Consider the following 12,527-nt stretch of genomic DNA (forward strand, 5'->3'; position numbering starts at 1 on the left):
GAATGGACCCTGTCTCTAAATAATAAATAAAATTTTAAAAAGTAGAAGAAATACTCAACCTCATTCATACTAAGAAAAATGCAAATTAGAACTATAACAAGATACCATCTTTTCACCATCATACTGCAAAGATCAAAAACTATGATAACTACCTTCTGTGGCTCAGGCTAAGGGAAGGAACAGAGATCAGAGGAAGTGTTATGGAAGAGGTGACATTTAGGTTGGGCCTTCGGGGACAGACAATTAAAATCCAATTTAACAACTTAACTGGCACTTAAAAGAAAAAGAAGAAATAATAAAGAGATCGATGGACAGCTTTGACTACCAAGTGTAAATTAAAATACACACACATAAAATGTAAAGGCAAACACAAACTGAGATATTTGCAACAACTATAATAGCCTGAGTTTGAATGCTATACATATAAAATATCTTCATTAAATTCAATCAGAAAAGCATTAGAATACCACTCAAAAAATAAACAAAGGACATGAAAAAGTAATTGCTAAAATAGGATATGCTACTAGTTAATAACCATAGGAAAAAGTTCAGCATTATCTATAATCATGAATGCGATATGATTCAGGGTTTTATTTGGTGATAAATCATTATAAAATTAGAATAACATTTTTTACTCCCTCTGTTGGCAAAGATATGGTGAGATTGGCCCTCTAATCATTCTTGGCTAGTAAATTTGCAAACTGATAAAATATTTTTTGGAAATAAGTATAAATCTTTAAAGACTCATATTCTTTATCTGGGAAATTTTACATCACAGATTCTATCTTACGGAAACATCCCAAAATATAGAACAAAAAATGCTATGTACAAAGATGCCTGTAGAATAATATGATGATAATGACAAATTAGAAATAATAGAAATAACCCCAAATTAGAAACGATTCAGTAAATTATGGTATATTCATATGCTGGAATATTGTGCAGCTATTATAATGTTTGCAAAGAGTTTTTAAGGATACTGGTAAATGGGGAAAAACAGTTCAATTGTGCATGTAGAATGATTTCAGGATCTTTTTTAAAAATCCAATCACAGTGCATAGAAAAAGGACTGGGAAGGAATAGACGATAACATGAATGATGGTTCTTTAGGGAAGGGTAGATCATTGGCTATTTTTTCCCTTCTTTCTTCTTATTTTGCATTTTTAAACCTTCCCTTCCATTATGGTATGTTACTCTTACAATAAAAAAGTTTTAAAAATATCTGTCCCCATGTGTTTATGCTCCAAGTTGAAACTAACAGTCTCTATTCCAGTAGGAAAGATGCTGGGTCACAGCTGCGAGGCTCATCAGTAAGAAGTATTGTCTCTTTTGTGTCTTTCAGCTTTCTTTTGCTGCAACCACGCCTGTTCTAGCCGATAAGAAAAAATACCCTTATTTCTTTCGGACCGTCCCATCAGACAACGCGGTGAATCCAGCCATTCTGAAGTTGCTCAAGCACTACCAGTGGAAGCGCGTGGGCACGCTGACGCAAGACGTTCAGAGGTTCTCTGAGGTACGCTCGGCTCGTGTGGACACGGCCTCCCTTACTGCTTGCTGCTGTCATCTAGCAAGAGGCAATGTGGCTTAGTCAGGGATGGGTACTGTCACAGGGCTTTTAAGCAAGTGTTGGTTAGTGCGATCAAAGCTGTTTCACCGTTGACAAAATAGAGCTGGTAGCTGAGGAATTTCACTGCGCATGGGACTGGTGGAAACCATCATCAGGAGTGGACCTTCCCTGTCATTCTTTTTCTTGGCTACATCGTGTGGCTTATTCCCTCAGTGCCCCTGTGGGCTTGTCATTGTTATTGATGCTGTCATGACCATCTAAGATCACAGAGTTCCACCAGGGGGTGTTCACCTGTGAGGAGAGTTTGGGGGAAGGGCTGGCTTGGACCGAAGATGCCAATGTCTTCTTGGATGGGGTAGAGTTTTGTTTGTTCTAAATGACTTACAAACACACCTTAATACATGGTAGGTGATTTTTTTGTTTTGTGTATGTGTTTTGTGGTGGAAAAAAAAAAAGCCAAAATAGAGGTAGGAAAAATGTAAACGTGTTGCTTTGCCCCAAGCCACCTAAATCATGCTTTCTCTCTGAAAGTTAACTCCGGCTTTCACTTTGGGGTTCATCTGCCTAGAACTTTTTCAATGTATTTGTTTTAAAGCCAAATGACTTCATACCATGTATATTCTTTTTTCACTTTACAACAGATCTTAGAAGCCTTGATTAACCTCATGGTTTAAAGGGACCTGGTGTTCTGTCAGATGGGTATATCGTAACTTACTGAGCCAGCCCCTCTGAACGTTGACCGCTTTTCAATGGCACAGCCATACTCTCATGCCTAGGTGTGCGTCTCGGCAGTAGACTTCTAGAAGTGGAATTGCTGGGCCATTTAAAATTTTGAGAGGGACGGACCTCCAAAAAGGCAGTTCTAATTTCTAGTCCCACCAACAGCATTTGAAAATTCCCATTTTCACATATCCTTACTAACAGTGGATATTAGCAAATATTTGAAACATTAGCCTCACTCAGATGAGTACAAAATGACCTGTCTCTTTTCCCATTTGCTTTGTGCCTCCCACTTTCCTTTCTGTTCCCATGCGTGCTTTTGATACTTGGAGCCTCCAAAAACACAAGACAAACCAAGTGTTCTTAGCAGCCCAAGAGAAACAAACTTTAGCTGTGCGGAGAATTTCCATGTGTGAGTCAGGGGTCTAGACGGACCTCAGCGGGAGCGGTGGGGGGAGACACACAGCCTCTTTACCAGCCTGGCAATGGGGAAAGGCCAGGCAGGGTGGCAAGAAAGTTGGGAGCAGAGCAGGGCTGGTAATCAGCAGACCTGGTTTCCACTCCAGCTCTGCACTTACCTTCTGAGGTTCTTGCCCCCTGTCTCTTCCATGGGAAAGAGAGACCACTTCATACATTGGCTGTGTGACCTTGGAGAAGTTACCTCACTTCTCTGAGCTCCGATTCCTCACCTGTAAAATGGGGACAATAACCTCTTGCATGCCTCCCTGCAGGGCTTCTGCCAAAATCCAATGAGTAATGGATTTGAAAGAGCTTTGTAAACTGTAAAGTTCATACACAGAGAGGGTTGTTTCTGGAGGTGCTTGAAAAGTGGAAGTGTTTGGCCCCACTGTCTGTGGGTATCCAAACAAGGCAAGTTTTTCCCAGGCAAGACTGCTCCTCACCTTCCCACCTCTCTGTTTCTCAGCCCCTCGGAGGAGGCACAAAGGGAACTTGACCTCCAGCGGGAGTGACTCATTGCCAAACGCTAAAGAGGTTTTTGCTGAAAGGCCGCCTTCATAGAGAAGCGAGAAATGTTCTAAAATGAGAGTGAAACAGGTGGATGGTGGAGGATAGGAAGGACTCATCCCATGGCCCCATTAACAATGGACTTTGCCAGGATTTGGAGAAATCTGCTTTTTTCTTTTTCTTTTTTTCTTTCTTTCTTTTCTTTTCTTTTCTTTTCTTTTTTTTTTTTTTTTTTTTTTTGAGACAAAGTGTCGCTCTGTCGCCAGGCTGGAGTGCACTGGCGTGATCTCGGCTCACTGCAACCTCCACCTCCTGGGTTTAAGTGATTCTCCTACCTCAGCCTCCCGAGTAGCTGGGACTACAGGCACGTGCCACCACACTCAGCTAATTTGTGTATTTTTAGTAGAGACGGGGTTTCACCATATTGGCTAGGATGGTCTAGATCTCTTGACCTCTTGAACTGCCCACCTCGGCCTCCCAAAGTGCTGGGATTACAGGCATGAGCCACCGTGCCCGGCCAGACCTGATTTTTTCTAATAGCATGTTTGGCTGTCAGAGTCTGAAGGACCCTTAGAGACATATCTCCTACCCTCTTCATTTTGTAGAGGAGAAACTAAGGCCCAGAGAGGGAAGGGGACAAAGTTCAAGGTGTCAAGGCACCTCTGAAGTCATGAAAGATTGTTCACAGAAAAGTCAGGACTAAATTTTGGGGTCCTGAACCCCTCAGTTCAGACTTCCCATTGCTCCTTCTTTTCTTCTCTAGCTTCCCGGAATTGCATGGGAACTACCTGCCGGCAGCCTCAAGAGGTTTGAAATTCCCACCAGACTGGGTCTAAAGAGGGTAAATTGTGGGCCTTGACATTGGTTGGGTGCCTTATAGATTCCCAAAAACTCTCACAGACAGCCACCCTGTAAGGAGGAGTGATGGTTCCCATTTTACAGATGGGGAAACTGAGGTTTGCAGAGGGTGGGAGGCCTCTTGCCCCAGGGCACATGCTGGTAAAGAGCCCAGGCAGGGCTGGAAGCTGTACCGTCGGGCTGTTGTGTGTCCTCGCTACATGGTCCTCACTGGGTAATCTCAGGTCTTGACTGTTGGGTAGCACATCTTTCCCCTTGCACAGCCGTGTCGGGGCCCTCAGCCAGGGTTTCAGGGCATCTCAGTGGGAAACCTCTCTTCCCGAGGACAGGATGCTGCTTGCTGGTATTGCTGGCAAGGACCCCTCTTGATTTAAATCTCTCAGCCCAGCTGACTCCTCTCTGTGCCCAAGGGCTTTGGCATCCCTCTCTCAATGTCTGGGCTGCATCACTGGAGTGCAGGCCCTGGAAACTTGCCAGGGGCTAACAGCTTTTCATGAGTGCAAAGGAAACTGGATTCCTTTTATGAAACTGGTCGATCAGCAGCGTCAAGCACTTCTGTTCCGGACTGGTGCACTGGAAGGAATGTCAAGTGAAAGCAATCCTGAAGTCGGAGGGGGTGGTGGAGGGGCTTTACTCCCACGGAGCTTATTATTGTGGCATTGGGACGGTGGAGGGGATAGAGGGCTGAGGGCCATCCTACCTAGGGACCAGCTGCTCCTGTGAGAACCCCCAGCCCCTCAGATTCAAGGTAAATGCATGGTAACCCAGAGGCTGCTCAGGACTTGGGTCCGAGGTACTGATCTCTAGGCCCACTTTGGCCAAGCATGGCTGTGTGACCCCAGGCAATTCACTTTCCCATGCTGATCCTAGGATGTATCAGATCTAGAGCTGCTGCTGGGACCAGGTTTCCATGGAGAGAATTGGTGGCTGGAAAGTTTCAACTTGCTCTGCCATGCTCCCTCTGGATGAAAGATGTAAATGAAACCAAAGAAGGAGGACTTGGTACCAGATGGGCTGATCTCTGAGTCCAGATTTGCTAAGTGATGACTGTGAGATCCTAGTCCTCGTAGAGATCCAGTTTTCCCTTGTGTAAAATGGGACTATTTATCCTACCTCGCAGGTACTGAAGATGAGATGGTTACGTGAGAAAACAGAAATGAAAGATCTGTGCATAGTAGGTGCTCACTAAATAGCCATTTGTTTCTCCAGGGATTCATGGGGCAAATTGGGAATGCATGTCCGTTCACTCAAAAAATCAGTGTGGCCTCCTATGTGCCATGGTCTGTGATAGGCCCTGTGCTGTGGAGGACCAGCGATCAATGACACTGGCTGGGGGTGAGTGGTGAGGCTTCCTACATTGAGTTCTCAACTCTGGCTCCTTGCTAGAATCACCAGGGAAATTTTGTTTTTAATACAAAATAAAATGTGCATTTTTGGATTTTTTTCCGTTTCCTTTTCTTCATTTTTAATACCCTTACTGAGATATAATTTACATATCATACAGTTCATCTGTTGTTAATATACAATTCAATTATTTTTTATAAATTTTTTATGTTGGCCAGGTGTGGTGGCTCATGCCTATAATTCCATCAGTTTGGGAAGCCACAGCGGGAGGATTGCTTGAGCCCAGGAGTTCGAGACCAGCCTGGACAACATGACAAAACCCTGTCTCTACAAAAAGAATACAAAAAATTAGCTGGGCATGAGGGTGCGCACCTATAGTTCCAGCTACCTGAGAGGCTTGAGCCCAGGAGTTCAAGGCTGCAGTGAGCTATGATTGCACTACTGCACACTTTTTGGGAGACAGTGAGACCCTGTCTCAAAAAAAAAAGAAGTATGTATTTGTGCAACCATCGCCACAATCCAGTTTTAGAACACTTCATCACTCTAAAAACTCCCATGTGCCCATTTGTAGTCAGTTCCACCCCCCAGCCCCAGGAATAGTTTTACCTTTTCTGGAAATTTCCTATAAATGGGATTAAAGAACACGCAGTCTTCTGCGTCTGGCTTCTTTCACTTAGTGCAGTGTTTGAGGCCCATCATGCTGTGGCATGTGGCAGTGGTTTGTTTCTTTCCACTGCTGAGTGGTAATCCCCTGTACATCTGGGGAGCCTTGAAAATCCTGATGCCCAGGTCATCCCCAGAGCAATCACGCTGAATGACCCTGGCATTGGAGCCTGTCCAAGCTCTCCAGGTGGCTTCAGTGTGCCGCCAGCGTTGAGAACCCCTGTTCTGCATAATTGGCTGGGAGTCAGGAGCTCAGGGTGGAAGTGACGCCCTCTGGTGGTGGGAGACCTTGAGCTCAAAGTAGCCCCAATCTACCTGGTGGCCTCCGTCTACTTGGTGGCCCTCAGCAGGCCTGGGGACAGAGGAGCAGGATGGAGAAGGTGGAGGAAGGCCTTGATCCAGCACTGGGGCCCCACCAGATGGAAGACAACAGTGGGGGTGTGAAGAGTTGGGGTGGTCCACAAAGTCTGGGTTGGAGAGGGATAGGCAGGCCAGTAACCCGTGTGCACATTGAGGGGCTGCAGTAAGGAGCTGGAGCGTTGGGAGGCTGTGGACAGAGCCAGAAGAGGAGCATAAGTACTGAGAGGCCAGGCCCTGGTGATGTGTGAAGACCCCTTGTGGCATGGAGGTGCCGGTCACTGGAATTCAGGTCAAGGAGCTGAGAGGCCATTGTGCTGAGTGCCGTTACATGGGCACTGCAGGCCCAGGAGGGAGATAGAGCTTGGGGTGGAGAGGAAGGCAGTGGGCAGGGGATGCCTAGGAAGACGGCAGAGGGAGGCAGGGGCATTTGGGTCTCTCTCCCTTTTCAAGTCTTATGATCTACCCAGCCATCCTCACCAAGTTATTCTTTGGGCTCTCAATTCTGTGTTGCAGTTAACCAACTAAGTGCTTAAGTGCCCATAAGCCAATCACTTGCCGTCTCTGGGTCTCAGATTCCCCTTCTGTAAGCTAAGAGAATTGGGCCAGTTGACCTCTAAGATCCCTCTTAGCTCAAAGAATTTTGGATTCTAGGATGTGAGCTTATGGAGACCTGGCCTTTGACCCTGATCCTGCCACTCCCAGTGACATGGCCATGAGAATTACTTAGCCTCTTTGTGCCTCTGTTTTGTTTAAGAGACTACTTTTAGAGGATTTTAGATTCATAGCAAAACTGAGAGGAAGGTACAGAGATTTCCCATACGCTCCCTGCCCCCACATAGGCACAGCTTCCTCATTGTCACCATCCCTGTCAGAGTGGCCCATTTGTTACAACTGATGAATCTCCATTGACACAGCATCATCACCCAGACTCTAGAGTTTACATTAGGGTTCACTCTTGGTGGGGTATGTTGAATGGTTTTGGACAAATGCATAATGACATGTATTCATCATTATAGTATCAGAGTATTTTCACAGCCCTAAAAGTCCTCTGTCTTTTTACTGATTCCCCATAGTTTGCCTTTTCCATAATGTTGTTTAATTGGAATCATACAGAATGTAGCCTTTTCAGATTGGCTTATTTCCCGTCTTTAATATGCATTTAACTTTCCTCCATGTCTTTTCATTGCTTGATAGCTTGTTCAGTTTTAGTGCTGAATTAACACAGCTGTCCCTTAGGAACCATGGGGGATTGATTGGTTCCAGGACCCCCGTGGGTACCAAAATCTGAGGATGCTCAAGTCCCTGATATAAAATGGTGTCGTGTTTGTATGTAACCTATGCACATCCTCCCATATTCTTTAAATTATCTCTAGATTACCTTTAATACCTAATACAGTATAAATGCTAGGTAAATAGTTGTTACACTGCATTGGGTTTTTTTGCGTGTTATTTTTTTGTTGCTCTGTTGTTATTTATTTATTTATTTATTTTTAAAATATCCTCCATCCTGACTGAGTGTGGTGGCTCATGCCTGTAATCCCAGCACTCTGGGAGGCTGAGGTGGGCAGATCACCTGAGGTCAGGAGTTCAAAACCAGCCTGGCCAACATGGTGAAACTCCGTCTCTACTAAAAATACAAAAAAAAAAAAAAAAAAAATTAGCTGGGCATGGTAGCGGGTGCCTGTAATCTCCGCTACTTGGGAGGCTGAGGCAGGAGAATCACTTGAACCTGAGAGATGGAGGTAGCAGTGAGCTGAGATGGCACCACTGTCCTCCAGCCTGGCAACAGAGTGAGACTCTGTCCCCTCCCTGCCACAACCCCCTTGCCCCCCGCCGAAAAAAAAAAAAAATCCTCACTCCATGGTTGGTTGAATCCATGGATGAAGAGCCTGTGGTTACCAAAGGTCAACAGTATCCATTGTCAGGATGTACCACAGTTTACCCATTCACCTACTGAAGGATATCTTGGTGACTTCTAAGTTTTTGCAATTATTAATAAAGCTGCTCTAAACATCCATGTGCAGGATTTTGTGTGGACATCAGATTTCAGCTTCTTTGGGTAAATACCAAGGAGTTCCATTGCTGGATCATCTGGTAAGGGTATGTTTCATGTTGTAAGAAAACGCCAAACTGTCTTCCAAAGTGGCTGTACCATTTTGCATTCCCACTAGCAATGAATGAGAGTTTCTGTCACTCCCCATCCTCTCCAGTATTTGGTATCGTCAGTGTTCTGGAGTTTGGCCATTCTAATAGATATGCAGTGGTATCTTGTTTTAATTTGCATTACCCTCATGTCATATGATGTGGAGCATCTTTTCATAGGCTTCTTTGCCATCTTTTTTTCATCTTGAGCATAAGGATAATAATAGCACCTACCTCTTAGGGTTTTTGGGAGGATTCAATGTGTTAGGATACTTAAAGTCCGAAGAAAAGTGCCTGGCTCATCCTTAACGCCATGCAAGGGGCAGCTGTTGTTTTTATTATCATCCAGAATCAGGTTCCTTAGCCCGTGGCTGGCCCCCATTCAGGAGCCCCACTGCATGGCTGAGTTTCTGTGCCTGCCATGAGCATGGCTGCCTTTCCCTTTTCTCCCTCCAAGCTCCAAGACTCCCCACCTAGTCACTGGTCCTCAGTGATCTCAAGGCTTCTGAGGCTGACCTTTCCGTACTGATGACCTCTCTCAAGTGGCAGACCCCACTGAGGTGAGGCCCTTAATCTGCCCAAGACCAAAAGGTCACCAGCTGCAGAGTTTCCTCTTCAAAGCACCTGCCCTTTCAGGCCCTCCAGGGCCCTGCCTAGCCCTTTGAAACCTTCCCCCCTTGCTAAGTTGCCATCTGCCCCACCAAAAGGGCCTCAGGTCAACTCCTCTAAAGTTACTACTTACTCTTCCAGAGTAGTTGCCTGGGAGACACTTCTGCAGGGAAGGACAGGGAGATCCTGGGCTTGCATCTGATCTAGAAGCCACTCTTGTTAGAATCATCATCCTCTCCTGCTGCTCTGAGCAGGAACAAGCTCCTTAGCATGGCTAGAGACCCTTTATGGTCTCCCTGAGGCCTCCTCCTCTGTCTCACCTGCAGTCCCTTCTTCCTTTGCCCCTTTGGTCCAGCCACACCTCCATGCTGGCTTCTCTCTTGGCAGGAACATCCTGCCCTCCATCTGACTCAGCCTCCCCAGCTGGCTCCAGGTATGCCGTCTCTGTGCTCTTCCTCCTCAGTTTCCTCCCCATACCAGTTCTTTGCATGATGCAGCACAAGACACCATTTGCTTCCTCATCTCTCACCCACTGTTACTGGACTGGAGATGAGATGAGATGATGGATGAGAGCCACAGCGGATGCCTGTGTCCCCTCACCCTGCATGCTCCCTGGTACAGACGTGTTCAGTGAGGATTTCGGTACATGATTCCTGATCCATTAGGCCAGATTCTTAGGGACAAATGCAGTTCTTTCCTTCCTGTTGTCCTGAGTCCACCTGTTCCTGGGATGGTGAGATAAAGGTGTAAGGGGTGCAGAGAAACCCCAGCCCCAGTATCCAGGCTTGTGATGAGTCGATTCCCTCTCTTGACTGCCTCTTGCCTGAGTCACCTGGGCCATCGGAATAGCAGCAGGGAATGATGGATGATTCTAACAAGGGTGACCCGTAGGTTAGATGCAAGCCCAGGGTCTCCCTGTCCTCCCCTGCAGGAGTGTCTCCCGGGATACTGCTCTGGAAGAGTAAGCAGTAACTCTAAAGGAGTTGACCCGAGGCCCCTTTGGTGGGACAGATGGCAACTTGGCAAGAGGGTATGGTCACAATGGGCCAGGCAGTTCTGGAGAGCCAGCAAGTCTGACTCCTGCAGAATTCTACGCAGGTCCTGCCATCATTTCTCAACTTGAAGTCTTTTTTGGATGTGACATTGTTTGTTGGTGGAAATTCTTCTAGAGATCTCAATGGAAAGTTCTGGACCAGCCACTGGCATCAACAGTCCCCGGGAACCTGCCACGTGGTTGCTTATAGGGGATGTCGGTGTTGGGCTTTGGGAATGCACACATGGTAGTTTGTGTCTAAGTTAATTTTCCTGACTTTGTCATCCTGGGAGAATTTTTTCCTGAGTTGTTAATCCTCTTTTCAGGATTGGGCAATACTGACTTCTACACCAGTGGTTCTCAAAGTGTGGTCCCTGGACCAGCATCATCAGCAGGACCACCTGGGCTCTGTCCCAGCCCCAGTGAATCAGACACTGTGGGATGGGCTCAGCTTTATGATTTTGATGCAGCTAGAGTTTGAGAACCACTGCACTGAAGGAATGGACAGCCTTCAGGTGGGACCACTGTGCTCCCAAGCTCACGTTAGCTAAGAACAAGGCCAGGCACACTTGGAGGGTGGAGCCACCTCTGAGCTCTGCCCTTGGCATCCTTCCTGGCTGTAGGATCACCTGGGCTGCCAGCGTATCTGCAGATCTTTTCTCATTAGGAGACAGAGGGGACTCCCGACGGATCAGATTCTAATCCTAATCGTACTAGTGCCCCACCTCTGGTCCCAACTTTTATCTGAAGAACTTATTAATGCTTTTAGGTGACTTGGCTGCCTGCCCAAGCAAGCATCCTCTCCTCTGTGCTCTTCCCTCGAGCTCTGCAAGGGGCCAGGCCTGCAGGTCAACCAGCAGGAACAACTTCTTCTCTGTCCTGTCCAGACCTTGGTGGCTGTTTATGGCAGCCTCTTTGGCATTTGAAGGGTTGGGGTAGGTCCATTATTTCCCAGAGATGGTTTAAATATATGATATGACTTTTGTATAATTTTAATAGCTCTGTATTTGTGTTATACACTAGGAAAAAGTAAAATGATGACTAGCAAATCAAAACTTTACTTCATGGATGTTATTGCTTAGGATGGAACCCCTGTTTAAAAAGTGAGACCATTCAATTGAAAATACTAATTAATGCTTGCATAGGTGGTGCACGGACACGGTGAAATGGCCTCTAAGAGGTGCAGAAGTGACTGAAGTTTGGAGACCACTGGGATGAATAAAAAGCACTTAGCCGCCTGTTTATTTAACTCATGAGGGTAGGTGGGTGAAGGGTGGAGAGTGGGACTGGCAATAGGCTTCTCCTTGAAGCTCTGATCCAAAGCAGATAATCAATGGGAAAGGCATTTGACCAATGTCAAGAATCAGCCCCACAGGCCTTCAGTCTTCTGCTGAGGCTCCACAGGGACAGATCTTGGGGTTCCAGCAACACTTGTTCTTTCATGCGAATGTCCCCCGTGGGAATTGCAGCCCACTAGCAGGTGCTCTGTCCTACCCACCCTGGCAGAGTGGGAAGACCCCCCCTGGGTGAATGCCATCGCCTGTCAGGGGCTCCAGTCTCTAGTGCTTCTGCCATCTTGGAGCGGTGTGTGTACATCTGCTGCATTTCCAGGATGTTTTGCTCAGTGGTGGCTGCCATGGCTAAGCCTGCCGAAGAGAAGACAGATGTCCGAGCTTGGATGCCTTTGTCTGGCTCAGAGCTCCTGTCCTCGGAACAGATGGCCCACTAGTCTCCTCCTCCCTCCACTCCAGAGCAGAGAGAAGATGGCTGTCCCATTTGTGGTTCAAAAGGAAGACCTCGGGACCTAGTGGATGGTTCCCTCTAACACTCCACACCAGATCCTCAGAGTGGAGTCCTTCTCTCCACTCCACACGGACCCCGCTCAGAGAGGCTAGGGTGACTGGCCATGGGTCTGTGGTGCCAACGCCAGGCTCCTGAAGGGCTGGGTGAGTGTTGCACTCTCTGCTCAAGAGGGCATGTGATATTAGATTAATATATCCTCCACTCAAGCTGTGAGGATCCTGGAACACAGCGTTGACTGAGTGTGCCTTCTTTGAAACAGTCCACAGGAGATCTCTGGGGGAAAGGACCATCCACAGTGACCTCAGAACCCTCACCAGGGACACTTCCAGGCCAGGCTCCCAGGACAGGACTCAAGCCCTGTGAAGCACTCCCCGACATCAGGACCTCAGGAGGAGGAAAATGTGATTAAAATCTCATCTGCCGGTTATTGAGAACCTACTGTGTGCCAGGTAGTTATGTTCA

The 12,527-nt window shown here is 46.9% G+C and overlaps 1 protein-coding gene across 1 annotated transcript in view; it reads left to right on the top strand.

The window, feature by feature from the left end:
* The window catches only part of GABBR2 (gamma-aminobutyric acid type B receptor subunit 2), a 419,555-nt gene that overhangs the window by 173,350 nt on the left and 233,678 nt on the right, over positions 1–12,527 (top strand). Inside the window, exon 3 of the mRNA XM_050762091.1 lies at positions 1,343–1,513. Within this exon, the coding sequence (XP_050618048.1) occupies positions 1,343–1,513 (171 nt within the window). The remainder of the gene's footprint in view (positions 1–1,342; positions 1,514–12,527) is intronic.

This window comes from Macaca thibetana, chromosome 15 (genome assembly GCF_024542745.1).
Source record: "Macaca thibetana thibetana isolate TM-01 chromosome 15, ASM2454274v1, whole genome shotgun sequence".
In the NCBI taxonomy this organism is placed as follows: Eukaryota; Metazoa; Chordata; class Mammalia; order Primates; family Cercopithecidae; genus Macaca; species Macaca thibetana.